This window comes from Seriola aureovittata, chromosome 18 (assembly GCF_021018895.1).
Source record: "Seriola aureovittata isolate HTS-2021-v1 ecotype China chromosome 18, ASM2101889v1, whole genome shotgun sequence".
Taxonomy (NCBI): Eukaryota; Metazoa; Chordata; class Actinopteri; order Carangiformes; family Carangidae; genus Seriola; species Seriola aureovittata.
Window position 1 is genome coordinate 14,232,550 of NC_079381.1, and position 21,114 is coordinate 14,253,663.

At 41.5% G+C, this 21,114-nt stretch overlaps 1 protein-coding gene across 4 annotated transcripts in view; it reads right to left on the minus strand.

Moving 5' to 3' along the window:
- LOC130186179 (mediator of RNA polymerase II transcription subunit 13-like) overlaps positions 1–21,114 on the minus strand; it is a 105,429-nt gene that overhangs the window by 36,539 nt on the left and 47,776 nt on the right. The window contains exons 4-15 of one of the 4 annotated variants that reach the window (XM_056402989.1): positions 17,491–17,574; positions 7,278–7,423; positions 6,321–6,527; positions 5,188–5,352; positions 4,617–4,773; positions 4,410–4,514; positions 3,132–3,782; positions 2,545–2,758; positions 1,668–1,746; positions 1,450–1,571; positions 1,088–1,166; positions 679–893 (exon numbers count right to left, since the gene is read on the minus strand). In XM_056402989.1, the coding sequence (XP_056258964.1) occupies positions 679–893; positions 1,088–1,166; positions 1,450–1,571; positions 1,668–1,746; positions 2,545–2,758; positions 3,132–3,782; positions 4,410–4,514; positions 4,617–4,773; positions 5,188–5,352; positions 6,321–6,527; positions 7,278–7,423; positions 17,491–17,574 (2,224 nt within the window). Of the gene's footprint in view, positions 1–678; positions 897–1,087; positions 1,185–1,449; positions 1,572–1,667; positions 1,747–2,544; positions 2,759–3,131; positions 3,783–4,409; positions 4,515–4,616; positions 4,774–5,187; positions 5,353–6,320; positions 6,528–7,277; positions 7,424–17,490; positions 17,575–21,114 lie in introns of all 4 variants that reach the window. The other 3 variants (XM_056402988.1, XM_056402987.1, XM_056402986.1) reach the window with 3 other exon arrangements.

Here is a 21,114-nt window from a genome sequence, read left to right on the forward strand (position 1 = left end):
AAAGCCAGACCTGCTGCACAAAACCAGATTTATAGACTCTTAAAGTATCCAGTGTTGGTGTTTATAAGCCCACTGGCAAACCTCCCCTGGCCGCTCTCATTTACATAGTGATATTCCCCAAATCATGTTTCTTATTTACAGAATCTATAAAAGATAGAGGCAGCAGTACAACACAATGGAAATCTATTTCTGTAGCCTGTAGCCACAGTTGTCATTAAGTTACTTGGATCCCATTAATTCTAATGTTAAACCTTTCAGTCCTGTTTGCATGTTTCACATATTGAGTTGTGCTAAAAATGCTTGTTGTTTGGAGGAGCTTGTTGTTTTGTGTTAACAAGCAGATGCCCCTAATAGTGGCCACTAAGTGCATTCTGCTACAATTAGCATTTCCCAGCTCACAGAGCCTGCAGTCAGTACAGATGTCTGACTCACAACATGGAGATAGTTAATTAGCGAGCTACAGGTATTAGTAAAACAATTCCAGTATGATATGTGAGCAAGAGCAGCTGCTCAGTAGCTAGCTGCAAGTCAGTGTGCACGTACTTGCAATGACTTGATTACCAGATTTATGTGGATTTAAGACATTTGTGAAAGTAATTAAACAGCAAGTTATCCTTTTATTTTCCCGGTTCACACCTAAACATGTGATGTGTTTTTACTTTGGCATTGATTCCTCACCTTGATATCCTCCTGTCTGGGACTTGCCATGCTATCATCCATCTCCATCCTGTATTCAGTAAACTGAGTGGAGGCTAAAGGCGGCAGGTGGTCAGCTGCTCCACTGGGTGGAGGAGGCTCTTGACTCGGGGTGTCACGATACGTCATGATAGGAGAAAAAGCTGGGTGCTGCTCTAGAGAAGGTGGGGTGGGAAACATCCGCTGGAGGTCTGCTACTGCTGAAAGCAGACAGAAATTGAGAAAGAGATGAAGAGACAGGGCAGAGCGGAGGGACAAAAAATTGTATAATGGGATTGAGGAATAATCATCACAATTGAATGCAGTGGCTATACATAAAAACTGTAGTCAGATGCCTCTGAAATGTTTTTCATCAAGATTTTACAAGTAAATAAGCATCAAAGTGACTCACTTGATGGATAAGGTACTGCAACTCTCCCTTCCTTCCCGAGAGGCCGATCTTCTGTCGTCACCGGCAGCTTTGCTGAGTGCTGGTTGGGGTAAACAGTCTACAAATTATTACACATAAGATTAGAGGATCAGTTTTATTCAATGCAATATTCTGTGCTTAAGAATATTGAAACATAAAACACACAGGATAATGAGAAAATTATACTATCAGTGCCTGTGCTTCCACAAAATCTTTTAACTTGAAATGTGTTACTTTTTTCCTGTGCCAATTACAGTATGTTTGCTAAAATGCAGCTGTTTAAGAGTTACTTTATATAGAACACACACACACACAAATATAGTACATAAACCATGATGTCTCACCCCCAACTCTTCCTCATCTTCATCAAATATGTTGTCTAGATCAGAGATGTTGACCACCAGATCTTTTTCTCTGGTCAAGGAAGGATTGGCTTTGGCAGCTCCGTCATCTTGACCTGATTCATCTAAAACAACACAAACCACTTTTTGCTCAAATGCCCAATTCATTCACCATACTGTTGAATATGTATACGCTGTTGATGGCAGTGAAGGTGTCCAACCTGATTTTGGAGCCGAGTTAAAAATGGACATAGCATCTTTCCCATCAGGCAGTGCTCCATTGCTGGTGATTTCTTCTCCCTGGTGGATCAATTAGAAGAAAATAAGAATATTCTGTTTTCAGTTCCAGTCTAATTTTTTAAAATATAAAAAACCCAGAGCCCCCTTTTAAAGAGCTACTGTCTGACATTCTGACATTTTGTGCCATCGATGATTTATTTGGAATTTCATGCAAGCATAAATTGAAAAACTGCATTTTTGCATTTTGTGAAATGGGTATTTTAAAAGTATAGGAGTATCTGTATTTATGTGTATTTTGTGATACATAATTTTTTGGCCAGTTGGGGGCAGCAGAAACCAGCTGTAAACACAACACTGACATATCATCACCATTTAAGTTGATATGGCTGATATTCGCAAACAGCTGTCAGTTTATACATCCAGCAGATATGGAGCAACATTAGCATTCATTTGCCGTGTCTTTGGCCTGCTGACATGTTTAATCCAATATTCACTCTCTTTTAGTTCTGTTTGTGGTTGATCACAAACTGTTGAGGGAAATATTTGTCTTTTTAACTGCTAAATGCTCCATATGTTCATCAGCTAGTCGCTAACTCTGTCCGCTCTGGTTTGTCTTTGTCTTTTTCAATGAAAAAAGCTGCCTGTTGAAGCTAGAAACGAGACTGACGAGAGTGGTGAGAGTAAATCAAAACAGTTAAGTTAAGTCTTTGTAGGTGATAATTCTCTGTGTTCATTACTATAACTCTGCAACACTACCCCTTCACATACATGTGGTGATGTGATCCATATTAATATAAAAATGTTGTTTATTTTAAGCTTTTCCTTAACTATGACTTCAAACTGTGTGTGTTGTCTTACCTTGGCCTTCTTGCTGGGTTCTCGTCCTTGGCCCTTTAATCTCTTGGAAGTGGAAAAAGTGTACTCAATGTCTCCTTCCTTAAAGTCGTAGGGATCATCCCCAGGCTCCCGCAGTGCCTCCACGCCTGGCTGCTGGAACAGGCCCAAAGTGTGGATGTGGTCCCTCACCCTCTCCTCTGAGATTTTAAATCTCTTGTGAGTCTGTGTGTATAGTCTGAAGGAAACAAGGAGACAAATGCAATCAATTAATCTGTGGTAGCAGTAGTAGTTCATTCTCTGTCTTGTTTTCTTTTGTGTCCTCATATCTCATATCTAATCTCACATTTCCAGATTAAGTTAGATGCTTTCATTGGATATATCATACATATTAGCTCCAGTGCTAACTGATAAATCCATGCTAAATCCCCATAAATCCCAGTTTTTATTGCTGATGTTTTGTGTCTGTGATTCTGGCTGAGGTAGCACTGCCCAGTGTTTCCAGAAGCCTAGAATCTCTGTCTATATTCTTCATTACTACACTCTTTGTTGTTCCCTTCCCAACTGTACCAAACACTTTGCAAAATACCGTGACTGTGTATCTCTCCTACCTCTTTAGCGGAGCTCCTTCACTGGCTGTCTCTGTCTTCGCATCCTCTGATTTTTCAGAGGGGAGGTCAGGGGGTCTGTAGTCAGTCTTATCAGTTCTGGGAGTCCTGAAGCCTCTCCACCAGCCAGCCCCATTCTCCCTCTGCTTCAACAGAGCTGTATACACAGCTGTCTCGCTGGTGATCACCCCCAGCCCTGAAGCTCCATCTGGACAGACAGGCATATCCACAGGCCCCTCCAGAACCTCTGGGTCCTGCACCCGGGGGTGTGGGCTGAGTGTGGGCGGAAGTGGAGACATCGGCGAATGCAGAAGGGACTCAGGGGCTTTCCTGGAGAGCGATTTGGGATACTTGCAACTTGGCAGAGCGGCCAGAGGCTCCAAGGGTGGCTCCAGTGCCACAAGACCCCCAAGCTGGGGCCCTCCTGGTGAGTCCTGTTCAAGTGGGGTTTCCTGTGTGACAGACAGCCGGTGGTGGAATGGGATCATGGCTGGCCTCTTGGACTGTTTGTCAGCCTTTTCTGTTTTGTCACTGGTCTTGTGTTTGGGCAGGGAAGGAGGGTATAATGACGGGCCAGAGGACTGAGTGGGGTTGGCACTAGTCTGGACATTGGCAGTGGATGTGGTGGCCAGATTCAGCTTCTGCTGCCTCAACCTGTAGAAAAAGTCAAGCAAAATAAAGTTAAAAAAAACACTATACATGTATACCCAATATTAAAATAAAAAAAAAACACTAAAGGATCAGGTTTAAGATGTTTCTAATCTGAGCCTTAGAGGCAAAATATTAGCTAATTCAATTATTACAGAGGTGTTACTTTAATATGACAATAATGGGAGTCCTTAAATTGCAAAATCTGCATTCAGTTAATCTTTCTTTTCCTAAGTCAGCCAGCAAGGCTTTTTCAGACAGCTGTCACGTATTGTTTTCAAAATAAAAGATTCTGACAAGTGACAAAGCATTATTTCTTTTCTGCAGCACAGCGGTAATTTTATTTGATCTTAGACTGTAATCTGGAACATAAGCAACATGCTCATACAAACAATAGGACATTAAAACTTTATCAATTATATTGATATCACAAATGTGACGAAACTTGACATGGATATCTTTTTGAAGACTGTGTGGTATGTTGACATAGGTTAAAAAATTCCCTTAACAAAGTTTTAATTGGAGTACCCAGGGGTGCAAGAGGCCTGTGAAAAATGTGAGACAAGGCTCATATACTGTATATATACTGTAAGTACAATGCTGTCGAACAGCTTGGCTGGAGCTCTGGGGTACCTGGAGCAGCTGCAGGGCGCTCTCGCTCCCAGATCGTTGAAGTCCCACGTGGTAACTCCATTTGGCACTTCCTTCTTAGGCGTCACGTCAGATGGCGGATTCAGTCTGAAGGGAATAAACGGGTCCGTGAGGGCGCCAGCTCGACTGCATCACTGCACTTCAATAATAATCACACCAAACAGTGGAAACAAACTGACTTAAACTTACACATGCTGAGGCTGGTTGAGATAGCACTCCCTCCAGGCCTGATGGACCACCTGACAAGTAAGCTTCTTCCCAGAATGCTTTGGGCTGATGCTAGCGACCCCCATGCTGCTGTCTGGTGTGGGAACACTGGAGACGGAGGTCACAAAGCCACTGTCCGCTGAAAAGATGAAAGGTGTAGCAGATGTCATAAAACAGGACTGAGCGCAGGATTTTCAACCATGACTTTTAATTCCAGTTTATCTATCTATCTCCTCCAAACACCAAGCACCATCTTTATTGTGTGTCCATGGATACATACATTAAAACTGTCAAACGGAAGTTTAAGTAGAACTTAATGCTTTAGTCGACTGACAAGAGTTACTAAAAGTGTGAACAAGAATCATTTCATGGCGTATATATTTGTATGTTCAATCGTCAGTAAATACCATTTTTTCAAGGATAAGGACTCTTTAACAGCAATTATTTGTCGAACATCAATTGTTCAAAAATAGCTTATTGTTGAAAAAACATTAACGTGTCAACACGTATGTATAATGTGGTATCTGATGTCCTGTGTGTGTATGTTTGTTACCTGAGCAGGGCTGCTCTGGTGACGTTGGCGGTGTGAGCGGCACGCTGCAGTGGTTCGGCTCCCTGTTGAGGCCCTGAGCTACAGGAACAGGTGGAGGCTGCTCCACTGGTAGGTCCCCCTGGGCAATCAGCACAAAAGCAGCTGGGTAGGTCATCCTCACACCACCTGGGAAGATACAAAAGGAGGACATTATTTACGGTTATGAAACGAGAGGGTGTCTGCTGCTCACTTTTAACTGCGGGGTGTGTTGAAACTGTCAAAAATCGGGTACCAGTTAAAGTGAGCAGTAGTTATTTTCTATTATGCAACACCCACATATAAATTATTGTGCTTAAAGATAACATCCCCCTCATCAACTTCTATATTTATTAATATATTTTGCTGGGTAAAATTATATATGTAGCAGACATCCCTAAAAATTGGTGGCAAGTACAGTGGCTATATAGTATATGCAATGCACTCCGTATCCACTGATGTGAGCATACACTTCCTCTCACTGCTCATATAAAACATCATCTTAAATCCCTTTACACTCACATTTTGACTTTAATTTCAGGCAGCAAAGACTAGACAGGCTTTCCTCTTTAGATGTAAAAGCCACTGGTATCCATGGGAGTTTTGATTATAATCAGGTCAAACCAATGCTGTGGGATCAGACTGATTAGACAAAGCTGTTAGAGTAACTCCCTGCGGCTTTTACTACCACTTCCCCCATCTTTCCTCTCTGTCTCTCTCCTCTCCTCCCTTCCTGTTATTTCCCCTTTACCACTCTGAGATGTGCCGAACGACCATGAGGATCTTTGCAGCGAAGGTACACTTCGACATCACTCCCACCCACTAATAGCTCAGTTCAAAATGCCAGGGAGTCTACCTCAAGATCGAGGGTAGTCAATGTGAAGTTGATCCCTGTTTGCTTTAGCAGAGCAACATCACTGTGGTCCAATGTATTTTTGTTGCTCATCTCTTGCTGAAAAGCTCTCCAGTGTTTTTTATTATGTACTGCGTGTGATTATATAATATGCAAAACATGTATAAATATTGAAAAATGTCCATAAAACAGTAAATCCTGCTACTGGAGATGCATTTTTCACTTTCCACACTGTTTCAAATCCACCAAACTTTTTTTTCCATACCTACGATGACCTCAACTGCCACGTGACAGTTGCGATCGTAGGCCTGGCTTGCTTCTTCTTTTTCCTTCTCTCCACCTCCCTCTTTTTGCTGGAGCACCATAGGGTAGAAGTAGCTCCAGTCCTCCATCAGCTTCCGTACCGCTGGCTCACTCATCTTGTAGGCCTGACCCGTTAGAGTGCCACTCAGACCGTACGGACTCAGGATCACTGCAGACGGATAAAACAGATTGGAAGGAGAGAAGATGTGAAACATGCTGCAACCTTAAATCGTTTCAGTAAGTTTGCTGTATTTTATTATATTGTGCAACAAAGATACACATTGAGGAGCTGAAAGGTAAATACAGTTTGTAGAGGGTTACCTTAACTTTGCCTATAATAACATTTTATTTAATCATTTCTGTTTTAGCCAATTACAAATACGAGATAAGCTCATAAATTCTTTATGAAATTTCCTACTTTTCTACTTGGGATATAACTAAGAACACATAGAATAGCACAATTTTGAGATACTTGTAACCCCTCATGTTCCATGCTGTTTTACACTTCTACTCCACTTCAGTTGAAAAGAACTACTTTACACATTATATTTATTCAACAGCTAGAGTCACTAGTTAGTTTGGAGAAAAGGATTTTAAACACTAAACATATGAGCTTATAAAATATGGAGCACTGTAATAGATTAAACAAAAGTTTCTGAAACTCAAAAGTATATCAAAGTTTATTAGAGTATATTTTTTACATATTGATGCATAAGTAATAATAATAATAGTAAGTAAAACTTCTACCTGTAATGGAGTATTTATATAATCTATATGATCTGATTCAGCCTCCACTGCTGCTAATTTGCATGTTGTGTTTTGTGCAATTCAACACGTCGTCATGTTCGTACTGAACATCACTCTTGTTTTGTTCTGCGTACATAAACCATCGAAGAAAACAATGGGTTTGTGGTATTACCTTGCACTGGTGTGATGGAGGTCTGTGCGAGACGGATGTGGTTTTCTGTGATGTGGTACGCAGGCTGGTGCTGGGCGATCTCCACGCTTGTGCACACGTTGCTCTCCCCGTGGAGGAAGAAGGAGAAGGAACATGATAGGTGTTCACTGGGGACAGAAGACAAGCAAAGGTTTAAATCATGAGACCACAGATAGACAGACACAGTACAGGGATGTGGTGGTGTACTTCCCCTGTTGCGTGTGCCATGAGCTGAGCAGAGAGAGATGTGAACAGATCCCTCTGAGCTGCAGCTCGTGCACAACATAAAAACAAATTAAATGGCAGCATGAGCTTGCACTGTCAAACAGACAAACTCTCTTTGTCCATTTTAATTGCATGTGAATTAACCTACACGACTATAAACATAATTGAACTGCGATTTGAATAGAATTGAAATTACATTTAATTATGTTCAACTTCAGATTAAATAAACCCATGAATCAAATCTATTGAAAAACAAATGCACGATGCGAATGCGCCAGTCTTTCAGGCAGCAGCGTGACAAATGACGAGTGCTTTTCTCCAAATAGCAATTTAGAGAGCATCCTCAGAATGTGTCTTTGTAAAAGCCTCGCAGATCTCTACCTACATTGATCATCTTCATCATTTCCCACATAGGCTCCTTATTGCAGGTATAAATCCTCATTTGCTTATGACTGATTGTGGTGACTACATGTTTACATATGCAGCGCTCTCTTTATTACACAGCCCCTGCACAGTTCATCATGCATTGCTCTTTTTTTAATCACGGAGGAGTAATTGTCTCGGCCTTATTGCAATCTATATACCAGTGGGCGGGCTGGACATCATTAACTATCATCAGCTTCTCTGATATATATTTTTAATCTATAAAGCTCCTTACTACCTTGGTTTATATATATCAGACTGACAATAAAGTCAGCAGGTACTGTAATCACCTTGTGATTACCCTGCTGCCTATGCAATATCTCCTTTGCCCTGAGGGAGCTGGACCTCCATTTGAGCCGTAATGGATCATCAAATTCAATAAAATGGCCAGTTCCACAGTCACTCATGGGCAGAACTGAACACAGTCATGAGGGAGCCAAATATCATGCGGCGTTAAGCGTGACGGCCTCCAGGTGGCGCTGAGCGCACCCAAAGAGAAAGAGGCCAATTTCTCTGCCTCATAAACATTCCTGATGCTCCCAGAGAAAAAAAACATACCCTCATAACAGCAGGTGGTTTGAACACAGGTCTGCACAATCACAGGAGGAAGAGCAGAGCTAAAGCACATACATATGCATGCACAAGCCTGCGAGAAAACAGGGACACGAGCGCATGTCGCCTTCACACCTACGGGCACGCGCACGCACGCACACACACGCACACACACACACGCGCACACACACACACACACACACACACACACACACACACACACACACACACAGATACACAGCACTAGTCCATCATCTCACCAGTTCGCATCTCTGCAAAACATGAGTCAAAATGCTTTCAATGTCACCGCCCTCCATCCTTGTCCTCAGTGCATCATTACACCATAAGAAGAGCTATATATAGCTGCATAGGGAGGCTCAGGGGAGCAGCTGCAAGTCAAGAGTACTGGTCCAACTAACTGCCATGCACATTATGCACACACAACCACGATTTACATAAGGATCTCAATTGCAAAATGCTCCAATTATCTTCTGAGGGTAAAGTCATGACCCTGCACGGATAGATGCAACTTCAAGGTACTTAAGATATGTAGGTTAGTAAGTCATAAGTGTTTTTTTTATATTATTATTATTTCCCATCTGTTTGTTTGACTGATTGATTTTTCTGTATTTCACTATATTATAATTTCTGTTCTGCTTGCACTTACAGCCTAACAGCCCAGCACAGATTACACAAAGCTGTGAAATGAAGCATCCATTAGTATTTATTTCCCTCTCATGTTGATAGTTCGTGTTTATATTGTTAATATATATTTTTTATGAGTTGTGCGTATATTGATTGGGACTGATGTGTCTACAAAAACACTATACCCTCAAGACCCCTCATAAAACCGCAGCCCTGGCCAAATAGCAGGGAATCACTGTTGGAAATCCTCTCTGCTCTCTTTGTATCTTTATCTTATCTTTCTCTGTCTTAAAATCAGGCAGCAATCCAACAGAATTCCCTGGATCCCTCAGTATTTCAGCTGAACTGACTGCATGCTGATAAAGAACTGTTCGCACTGGTAGTACTTATCAATTTTACCTCATACATACAGTTTATGTTGTAACAAAGCAAAGCCCAACAAACGCTACAGATTAAAATGATTAAAAGTCAATTAAAATTGTGTCGAGACGGAAAGTTTAGTTAGGTAAACAATCACATTTGATAACCTATACAAGCAATCAATCTAACCAATAATTAATGTGCAACAATTACGACCTAAGATCTATTATGACTGCAATAAAGCGCAATTAAATGTGAGTCAGGGAAAAGCAGAACTACGAAAAGAGCATCAAACTGTAGGCTGACGCAGCTGGGAGATTGATGCTCCCTGTCCTTTTACAAAGGGCATTTTCCTGCACAGTAAGCGGGTGTGAGTGTGTGGACACACTGGGCTTCTTGCATCCTCTGGGACATTTGTGCAGACAGCAAGCGTGTGTGTGCGTGTGTGTGTGTGTGTGTGTGTGTGTGTGTGTGTGTGTGTGTGTGTGTGTGTGTGAGAACAGCGGACATAGATGTGAGGCAGCTGTGTGTGCTGGGCTGTATGAGTACAGGTATTAATAAATGAAGAGGAGTGATGGCTGAGACTCGCCTCAGGGCTGACAGTCCTGTTGCGAGATAGAGAGAGGAGAGGAGAGAAGGAAGAGTGGGGGGAGGTGGGGGGTTGAGAAGAAGAAGTGAGAGTGAGTGAGAGTGAGAGGAGGAAAAAAGAGGATGAGCAGAGTAGAAAAAAAAGACAGGGATGAAGACAGAGTGAGCTATAGAGGTAGAAAAATGAAGGGAATACTGGAATAAGACTGAGACGAAAAGGGAAAATAGAAGGATAGAGAGGAAATTAGGAGGACAAGGAAAGAAAGATACAGTATAAAATGAAGAGTGAGAGCAAAACGAGTGTGAGAGAAAGAGGAGGAGGTGAATAATTCAGTGCCACGCACTGCAATTGCTGCACACATATCGATGAGATCAGAGTTTTAATGGGTGGCTACTGAGCACAATTTTATGGCGAAATCAATCAGGGGATGCAGAGCCAGAGAACACAGACACATCACATGCTATCCTTGTGTGTGTGTGTGTGTGTGTGTGTGTGTGTGTGTGTGTGTGTGTCTACTTCATTTGGCTTCATATGTAAGGTACATGCCTACACTTATATGCAGCACAAATTCAGCAAATGTGCAAACACCTTATGTACGTGAGTGTATGCATGTAGAGGGAGACACAATGCATGCACATAAACCCACATTTATGATGAACACACATATGTAGTACATCATATGCACACCTGAATGCCACTGAAAAAGGTGAAAATGGACTGATTGTTCAGTTCATGGGACAATATGTATCCTTTCACCCCATCACTATGCCACCAGCCAGCCAGCAGGGGAGCTGGTTAATGTCTGACATGCACCATGGACTTGACACACGCGCATGTGTCACACACTAAAAAACAATTGTTATCTTGGTTGTCGTTGCTGCTCTCGTGGCTAACCCAGTGGGAAAAAAGATAAAGAAAGATTAGATTAAAAGAGATGGAAAGGAATAAATAGTAAAACAGCTGTGTGCAAGACACACAGATCTTCTGTCCTCACTGTTATAGGCATCTAAAGCCCATGATCTGATAACTGTGTTTAGAAATCATTAACTGAAGTCATATGCACTAAGCAGGCATGATAGCATTTTCTTAGATTCTCTCAGATCTGGAGGATTAATCTGCTTAATTTGCACCTTAAAATCTCTGCCTGCCACCACAGTATCACTATTATGAAATATCTTCATTCTTCTAGCTGCCTAACCCTTCCTACACAATCTGAGCACATCTCCTGGAAACACAAGAATGTAGACACTGCTCTGGTGTATGTGGACCGATACAGAGGATGTTTATCCTCTTGTAAGCTCTTGTGAGCAGCGTGTATACACATGCTCCAAAGTCCTTCCAGTGCATTGGCACAATAACTTTATTCCATACAAACAAATCCTAACATACACACTCAGGCTTATGCAGGTGGGTGCAGGAGCATGCATATGCTTCTGCATGCACGCAGTCACACACCACTATTAACAGGAGCATAAGGGGGAGTCAGTCAGCTTGATGTATTATTCAGTGGCCCCCAGTGGCTGGCTTTAGCCAGCGTTGCTATCTCAATGTTTGTGCTCAAACACAGCTCCATTTATATGGATTCACAATGGAAAGGTGCCATGACTCCAAGACATGTGCAAGTGCACATTCATTGCCCTTTCTATTGACTGAAAAAGAGGAACAGGAAAATCTCAGTCTACTGCAGTTGAAATTAGATTTGTTGTCAACTATGAAAATTTTGTTACTGGGCTATTCCCACACAAATGCTGCCAAGAGGAAAAGCTTAAGTTGCTTACCTCAGTAAGAGCATCACTGCGTGCTACTGCATGCTCTTACCTTCATATCTGTGGTCCTAATTAAAAGCGAGGAAAAGGATCTGTTGGAAGGCTGTTGCTGTGATGTATCACCGTCCTCTCTATTGATCTGTGTGCCCCCCCCCCCCCCTTTCCCGCTCACTCTCAGTGGTTTTACCTGGTAATATTAGAAATCTGAGGTTCTCTGCTTTTTGTCTCGAAGGACGCTCAATACACATGTAGAACAACACGTTTCAAAGGAAAAAATGCTAATATTTCAGTAAACCAAATATTTAACAAGGTATTTTTAAATGAAAGCGTGGTCGCCCCGGATTTTATCTCATTCCTCTGTAGTATGTTAATATTTTTATGGCTCACAGTGCATGTAGTCAATTAATGAGCCACTGTATAGACCTAAGCTGCTGTATTTAAAGACAGTGTGTATTCCTGTGATGTCTCTATAAAGGTCTTTTTACTACTGATGGACTAAAGCACGTATAGTTATAATATTCAGATTTATCAATGACTGCAAAAATGGTATTATGATTTTTAATGTTATATTTTCCTTCAAACATTTACTTTATTTTTCAATGTCATTTACATAACAGCGGCTTTGAGCTGGACATCTGAGATTATACAAAATTGTACTGTAGGAGCCAGCAAATCTCTGAAACTGCAGCAGTATGGTGAAAAATCCAAATTACTCAACTGCCCTAGTCTAGTGAGGGGTATTACATACAAGAGATGTGTTTTCCTCAATGGTGGTCAGGAAGTACTTAGTGACTGAAGTACTGAAAAAAAACAAAATGAAACCAACATAAACTAATTCACTAGACTAAACAAAAAAAAAAAATCAAACAGCTCTAAATACAAACCCATTAAATTTTATTACAGTGTTTTTAACAACTGGTCTTCAAGCCAATCACAAAGTACTCCAGTCATCCTCCAGTCTAACAGTCATTCAGTCAGCAAGTTTCCATCTGCCATTTTTCTTCTCAGTCACTTTTATAACCAGTCGAATAATCAGCTACCTCCTGATTTAAAGAGTAAACGATCTTCATACCCACGATGGGTGGGATCTTACACCATTCACCCACTGACTATTTTGAATATTCACACATAAAATACTGATTTGATGCTGTGTGTGCATATATATTATGGTGAAGATTATATAAAAAAAAAAGCTTTTGACTTATCTTTTTTTTTTTTTTTTTAAATCTATTAAACTGTTTACGTCAGCATTAGCAGCATACTTCACACAACATATATTGCATATGATCTTTCACTCATTACAACTTTTTTTCAAGGCCCTGGAAGCCCTGGGGGAAAATATTTAACCAAACAAACCAATATGAAAAAATATTAGATCTGTGGGCAATTTTTTTAATGACATATATTTTTTCTTTCTTATTTGCTTGTTATTCTTCAATTAGTTTCTGTCTAATGTTTATGATTAAACATGGTTGAATTGAAGATTTTTGCAGGCATCTAGCTTCCCTCCTCCCCTGCACACATCCAGTTACTGTAACATAACATTTTAATTGTGAAAACAAATAAAAATAAACAGATGATCTTGGCATCAGTAAATCTATCACACAGGTCTGATGCAGAGGATAGAGGAAGAGGGGTGAGAAAAACAGGGGATGCTTTTCATATTTTTTGTTATTTTTATTTCTGGAGATTCTGTGACCTTGTTCATGTGGCCTAACACCAAATGTCTGTTGCCTAGGAGATGGCTAATATCTCAATGTCACTGCTCGCTGAGGAGAGGAGAGGAGAGGAGAGGAGTGGAGAGGAGTGGAGAGGAGAGGAGAGGAGAGGAGAGGAGAGGAGAGGAGAGGAGAGGAGAGGAGTGGAGAGGAGAGGAGTGGAGAGGAGAGTAGAGGAGAGGAGAGGAGAGGAGAGGAGAGGAGAGGAGAGGAGAGGAGAGGAGTGGAGAGGACAAGACTTGGAGTGTATTAAAAAAGCTATTCTGTCAGATCAACTAAGGATTTCTGAGATTTTGAAGTAGTTTAAACAGGCAGTGTAAGTTGTTTTTGTTTCATGGTCAAGCACCAGAGGACATCTCTGTTATGCTGTAAAATATGAACATTATTTATGCATATGGCCATGAATGCAAAAGCGAGCACCTAGATTAACAAATATACTGTGTACTGTACTTGGCATGCATAGAATTGGCTGAACTAATGAGAGAGACAGGCTCTAATACCTCCATTCACCCGTCTATCGTAATGATTAATTTATGACCCCCCACCTTCACTGATCCCCACCTCCCTACCACACACACTGAGCCTCCTCCCTGTTCGTCCTCTCTCTCATGCTTCTTCTCTCACACTCTCTCTGTATCCCTGTAACTCTCTCTCTCCCTCTCTCTCTCTCTCTTGCTCTCTCGCTCCCCTCAGCGTCTGATGCAATCCGTTACCAACCCAGAGTGCTTTCTTCCCATTCAGACACAAAGAGAGCAGGAGTGCTGGATTGAGGGGGGGTGGGTGTGGGTGTGAGGGGGGGGTTGGGGGGGGGGGGGGGGGGGGGGGTGAGCAGAGGAGGTTGGTTGGTTGGTTTGGGAATCTTCTCCTGGATGTGCCAAGCCTCGCCATGCCCGGGGACACATACAAGATAAACACCAGATAAGCCTGACAAAGGCAGCAGCGCCAAGGAGCAGGAATTGGCACGAGTGAGGGGGCATGGCATGGATATTAGTGCTGAAGCGCCCCCTGTTGGGGATGAAAGGCACAGTGTGGGAGTGAGGAAGAGACAAAGGAACTGGTTACAGCTGAGGCAGGAGGTCAGTGTATGCCTAACTGAGCAATGTTCCCTCATGGCATGAAAACACTGACGGCCAGGGATCTGCAGGGGTTCTTAGGTCTCACACTGTCAATTGTAGGGCAACACTCCTATTCTGGGAACAAGGGGCGGTGTGTGTGTGTGTGTGTGTGTGTGTGTGTGTGTGTGTGTGGGGGGGGGGGGTATTTAGGATTGTATGTGTGTTTGCATGTGTGCTGGAGCAAGCAGTGGAGATATGAGAAAACAAAAACTGCCATGCTTCACTTACACGCTGTGACACATGCAACAGCTGCAGAGTTACACCAAAAAAAACACACCACACAGTGCAGCCGTCTACACAAAGATTTGCGTTTGTTAGTGTGTGCGTGTTGAAGAATATTTCTCTCTGTTTCTCTTTCTCCTTCTCATGCCTTTCCTTCCAGGATGTTCAATAATTCACAGACAGTACAAGTCAGGATTGGCTCAGCAGGGGGCGTTCCAGCTGGCAACATATTAATACAGCGCAGTCGAAGTGATAAGGAATTACATGATGTACGAAAGGGGCGCACGCATGCAAATCACTGCACACGCTCAGACACTGGGTGTAATTTCAGATGCAGAAGCTCTATACCCACCATATGTCTGTATGCATACAGTATGTACGCAGACACACACACTGAGGGACTGTAGTGTCTTCACACATTCCTACATCGACCATACGTTATTATTCTCTGCTACTTCTCTCGAATCATTCTCCATGGCTCTGTCTCTGCCAGTGACTCCCCCGTTTAGCAATGTTGGTTCTATTTGGTCATATTTGCAAATCTTTTTTTCTTTATTCTTATAAAAGAAAATTCATAGCCTTTTCAATGGACTATATTAATGAGCAACCTCCACTTGTCAAACAAAATAATGTGTCCGATAAAGGCACAAAGAGACACGGAGAATCTGTAAAAGATGTCACAACCTCTAAAATAAACGACAAAAAGAAGAAGAGAAATGGTGTAAAGTATTTATAGGACACAAACTTTACACTCACATTTAGTTACTGTAAGCTAATGTACAAGCTATTATAGTTTATATTGCATGTGGTTGCCAAGTGTGTTAGTAAAGATTCGAGCCTCCACGAGGCAGCAGAACAATCTTCAGCGCTCCTTGATATAGATTCTACAAGTCAATTGAACTCTATCGGAGGGATGAACACGTTTCTGCTAAAAGAACTTTCCCTCGTTGGGTGTTTTTCTGATGGCGGTGGAGAGCGCTGACGAACAATGAAGTCAGAAATCTCCTATGGTTGTTAATCTGGGTTGAGATCTGGTGACTGTTAAGGCCATGACATATGATTCACATCCTTTTTCATTACCATTAAAACATTCAATGCACGCTGAATAATGAAAGCGACCGCATTCATTATGTTTTACGCATTCATGACGCGTGTCTCTTTGTTTCGTTGGTTGGTTGGTTTGTTTGTGTGTTCTTTTGTTTGTCAGCAGGATTATGCAAAGTACTGAACTGATCTGCGCTGAACTTGGTGGAGGGATGGGTCACGGGCCAGAGAAGAAGCCATTACATTCTGGGGCAGATCTGGATCATTTGCTATGAATTTGAATTTTTTTTCTCTGAAGTCTGGTGTGTGTTGTTTGACAATGGCCTTGGCGGAGGTCTGCGCTCTATGAGTGCCCCTCCAGTTTATTCAGGTTTTTTCCTTTCATCTGTCACCTGCACGAACCAGTGTATTTCACATTAGACTGCATTTAGGTACGAGAAAGTTCAGGCTTCTCAGAGCACTAAAAGTATTCAATACAAGTGACACGTACACTCTCGAGATGTCACGCAGTGTGCCTCACTGAGGGACTTCTCTGAACCACCTGCTCTGAACAGCTAAACCTGAGTTTGCTACAGCACATCACAGCAGACTGCACTTGTGTCAGCAACTTTTTCTAGAGCGAGGGTTTCCTGTGCATCACTTAATTTACAGCGCATTTGAATGACAACGCAATTTACAGCTCTCCACTTCAAAAACTACAAAGTAAATGTAAATACATGGATGATTTTTTTTTTTGTGTGTGTTTGCTGCCTCTAAGCAATATTCAAACAGATTTCTAAAATGAGCCATTTGACAGTTAAGTGGTTTCCTTGGAGCCATTTACTAGAATACTTAGCATTTTGAGCCTCGCTATGTTAGAGATGTGAGGAATGCTGCATCCTCAGCAGCTGGAGAAGCTGAAGTGGGCACACTGAGCTGTGAGAGGGAACTATAATGGCTGAAGCAACAAGTTGAGCTGCTGTCATCGCGCCCACCTCTCTGTCTGTCTCCCACATTGCCTACACAGTTACACAGTGTGACTCCGACACACACACATACACGACCACCCTCCCCTCACCCGGAGGGGGAGAGGGAGAGAGAGAGAGAGAGAGAGAGAGAGAGAGAGAGAGGAGAGAGAGAGAGAGAGAGAGAGAGAGAGAGCTGTGAGAGCTCGACCAAGCTCAGCTCTCACTTCTCACCACCATTCACCGCCCTGGTTTTTAATAGTCTCACACCATGAGCCAGCCGCTGGAACACCGAGGAGAGGAGACACTGCAAATACTGAATCACATGAAAGCCATTCACACCGCGCAGCTGTGTCACACTTTGACATGCGCACACACACCCGGTCACACACACAGACTACTGTAGTGTATACACCAATCAGCCGCAACAGGTAACTGGTTTTAATGCTGTGGCTGATGGGTGTATTTCTCACGGTCTAACACACACGAATCCTCACGGACTCAGAGGCATTAAACATGCTGAAGGAGCTCAGTGACAATATCTCAGCGGCGCGCGCGCATGTGTGTGTGTGTGTGTTAAACGCTCACTTACCTGTTGCCCAAAGACTTTTCTTCCAGTTCGTGTGGCTTGAAGAACCACTTCCCGAGCCGCACAAACCCTTTATCCATCAAACATCTGCAGCAGTAAAGAGAAGTAAAAAAAAAAATTTTTTAAAAGAAGAAAAAGAGCAAGAGAGAAAGAAAATCATTCACGATACAAAAAAAAAGACAACAGACGTAGTATGGTTTAACATCTCTCTCTTCTCCTCTCTCTCATTATAAACAGGACCATGGCTGATTAAGAGCAACACCTGAACAAGAATCACGCAACAAGCATTATTCTTGTGAAGCTCGGAGCTTTTGATTCAGTTCGGTGGTGATTTTTGAAGCTCGTGGCTCAGTGTTGTATTTCATTACACTGCAAATTGTTTCTCAACAACAGCCTCCATAATATCATTTTCTGGCCTTGATATGAATTTCAAAGCTTCTATGAGCAGAAACAGTTTGATGTGTTTTTATATTTAGTTGACCTTGTGAAAATTGAATCACTTTTTTTTGTATCCTTTCTATCAAAAGCTAAATTGAGCAGCAAGAAATGCAAACAGAATAATATTGACTCTAACTTTGGCTCTTTTGACTGTTAAAGCGGTTGTATGATTTTACTTATTCCACATAAACTGCAGCAGGGACTGTCCCTCAGACGCACTTTTGAGTGAAGTGCGAAATGTGTTTATGACGAGCGCGCAGGAAAAGTAAAGGTAATCTTCCGCTAATCTGCCTGCCCCCAAAGCGGTGCGCGCGTTTTACACATAGCTCTCCAAAACCTGTTCTTTCATCAGATCAAACTCCGATCACATCAAACAGTTCAGTCATCGTCGTGCTCCCTATTTGGCTATTCCACCATCTGTGCACTTCTTCACCTCGTTTCAGCCTCCTTTCACAGACAAAACTCAGCGCCCTCAGAAGTTTGACTTGTCTCTGTGTGAAGGTGCCAGAGACTTCCCTGCTAGATCCTCTGACCCGGGTCGAGGAATTACAAAATGATTTTATGGATTCTTCTCCACTCACACTCCAGCCAGCTATCCAAAGCTGTCAGCCTCTCGCTATACCATCTTTGGTGCATTCTTGCCGATGTTTTCTTCTCTAACCATGGCTGCTCACTGCCACATATGATCTCTCTCTCTATCTCTCTCTCTGTTGGAAACAATTCCTTTTTATAACAACATTAACAAACCAGTTGTATTTAATGCGGATGACGTGGTCACATCACGGGCCAATACAAAACCACATTATAAGGTCAGTATTGATCCCTGTACCGATCCATCATATCAGATCACACTGTAAGAGTGTTAACAGTGCATTATATATCAGTGGAGCAACCACAGACAAATATCTGACGGTTTAGTTGCTAAATGCTTCACTGTTCACTGAACATCAGCTGGTCGCTAACCTTGTCTGTAGCATATAGTGGCTTTAACAAAGATTTTTGGATGAAAAATGCATCTGGGAATGAGCCATAATACCAAAACATGGAGCTGAGACTGAACGACTACACTGAAATATTGATATAAAAACACTGATTAGGGCAGCTTTGAAGAGAGGTACTGTATGTTCGGAAGCATGTTTGCTTGATTGACAGGTGTCTCAAGCTATTACACCTAACTGTGTTTGTGTTTGTGTCCTGCTCGTCCCGCCTCAGCTCCATCCTGGCACCACCTTGTTACCAAAATGTCAATGTCAATTATCTGCCCACAGTAACTGTCAAAAGTTGCATTGTGCACAAAAATCAAAACACCAGCCTTCAACACACACTTCCCATAAACCCATCTGCAGAGTAGCGAGTCTGTTTTTCTTTCCATCTAATTATATCCTATAGTAAGGCACTGTTCATAATACTGGCAATGTATATTATTCAGGGTCATTTGACTAGTGCATTTATTTTGTTAAATATTGTATACATCTTTTGTTGTGTTCACATTGGAAGCAAGCATTACATTACGCTGTCATATGCCGACTTCTGAGCTGACTAAGTCTTGCGCATGGGCTTCTATAAATCTAACCTCAGCACCAATGACAGATGTCCAACTTACTTATCTAAACAAACATCAGTCTGTCCAACTGATTACTCTGAGACTTCACCCAACCACAAAGCCCTCACCTGCGCACTGTTATTCCAGCCTTATTCTGAAAAATTGAAAAATAACGAACCATACAACAGTGCTCTCCTGACCATTGCAAATTCAACAACATCCTATGAAATCCACAGTTTGTACATTAAGTATTCCACGTGATATTTTGTAATTGAGTCTGAACATTCGTCTTTATTAAGAGTCATTTTGTGTTACTGAAATATTCACAACTGCTTAATTATTTGGCCTTAAAATCTATGCTTGTTCTAAGTACTGATAACCATTAAAAAAAAACAGCCTGTGACAGAGGTCAGTTTCACCTGTACGATATGAAAGAGAGAGTGGTGATCCCTCCTTAGCTGAAACAGTGAGCTATAAAAGGAGTTAGCTTCAAGGTAATAGGAAGGTTAATTCAGCCTGCCCCCTATGATGATCACTGATGCTTAACTTAATAGAGAGCAAATATGTGCTGCTTCATTTAACAGATGGCTCTGACTCAGATAGGAGAGCTTTGGGTACTTGAGCAAGTGATTCCGCACTCAGGTTATAATTTCATTAAGGTGAAGCTTCTGGAAGAAAACTAAAGCCGTCCATCAATTAGACTTAAAGTCCTTTTGTTTGGAGATTTTTTGTGTAAAATCCAAAAACCTCATTCTCGTTTATTTACAAGAGTAAGATTACATTTAATGCAACATTCTTAATGACTACTAAAAGTTAAAGCGTTATTTTATCATACTATATATATAAAGACATAATCAATTTCAATTGAATAAATCTTTTATTATTTTAAAGAAAAAAGTAAAATTTAAATTTAATATAGAAGCTATTCTGGTTTAATCGTGTGGGAGCATTTTCACTGGGAGAAAAATTCAAATCACTTACTTAAGTCAAAGTAGCAATATCACACTAACTATAAGTCCTGCACTCAAATTAAATGTTACTTATAAAAGTGTAGTATTAACAAGTATTAACAACTAAATGTACTTAAAATTAGGACTTTATTTGAAGTAAAAAAGTAAAAGCCCCATCAACGTATATTATATTATTACATCATTGGTGCCTTAGTATGTAAGCTGTTTTTAATGTTGTAGTTGGATGCAGAGGAACTAATTTGAACCGCTTCATACATCACTCATGAACTGTTAGGTAGTTTAATATAATGGTACCTTATATTTTAAAAACTGGTCATGTTTTGCATGTTTAAAATCTTAATTTGAGGAAGTAACTTAATCTGTCACACAAATGTAGTGGAGTAAGTACATTCCCTCTGAAATGGAGAGGAGTGGAAGTATAAAGTAGCATAAATGAAAAGTACCTGAAACTTCTTCTTGAGTAAATGTATTTTGTTACATTCCACATCTGCTTTAGTGCAAAAACTCAAAATTTCACCACATTGTGAGTTATATTCTCCATTAAATATGTATTACGTTGTACATTACATCACTATGTAACTATGCCTGTTACGTAACATGTTTTCATATTCTATGTATGTCATTCACATCCTGACTGCAGTCCTCACTGTGCAGCTACTGAAGTGTGTCTGGAGA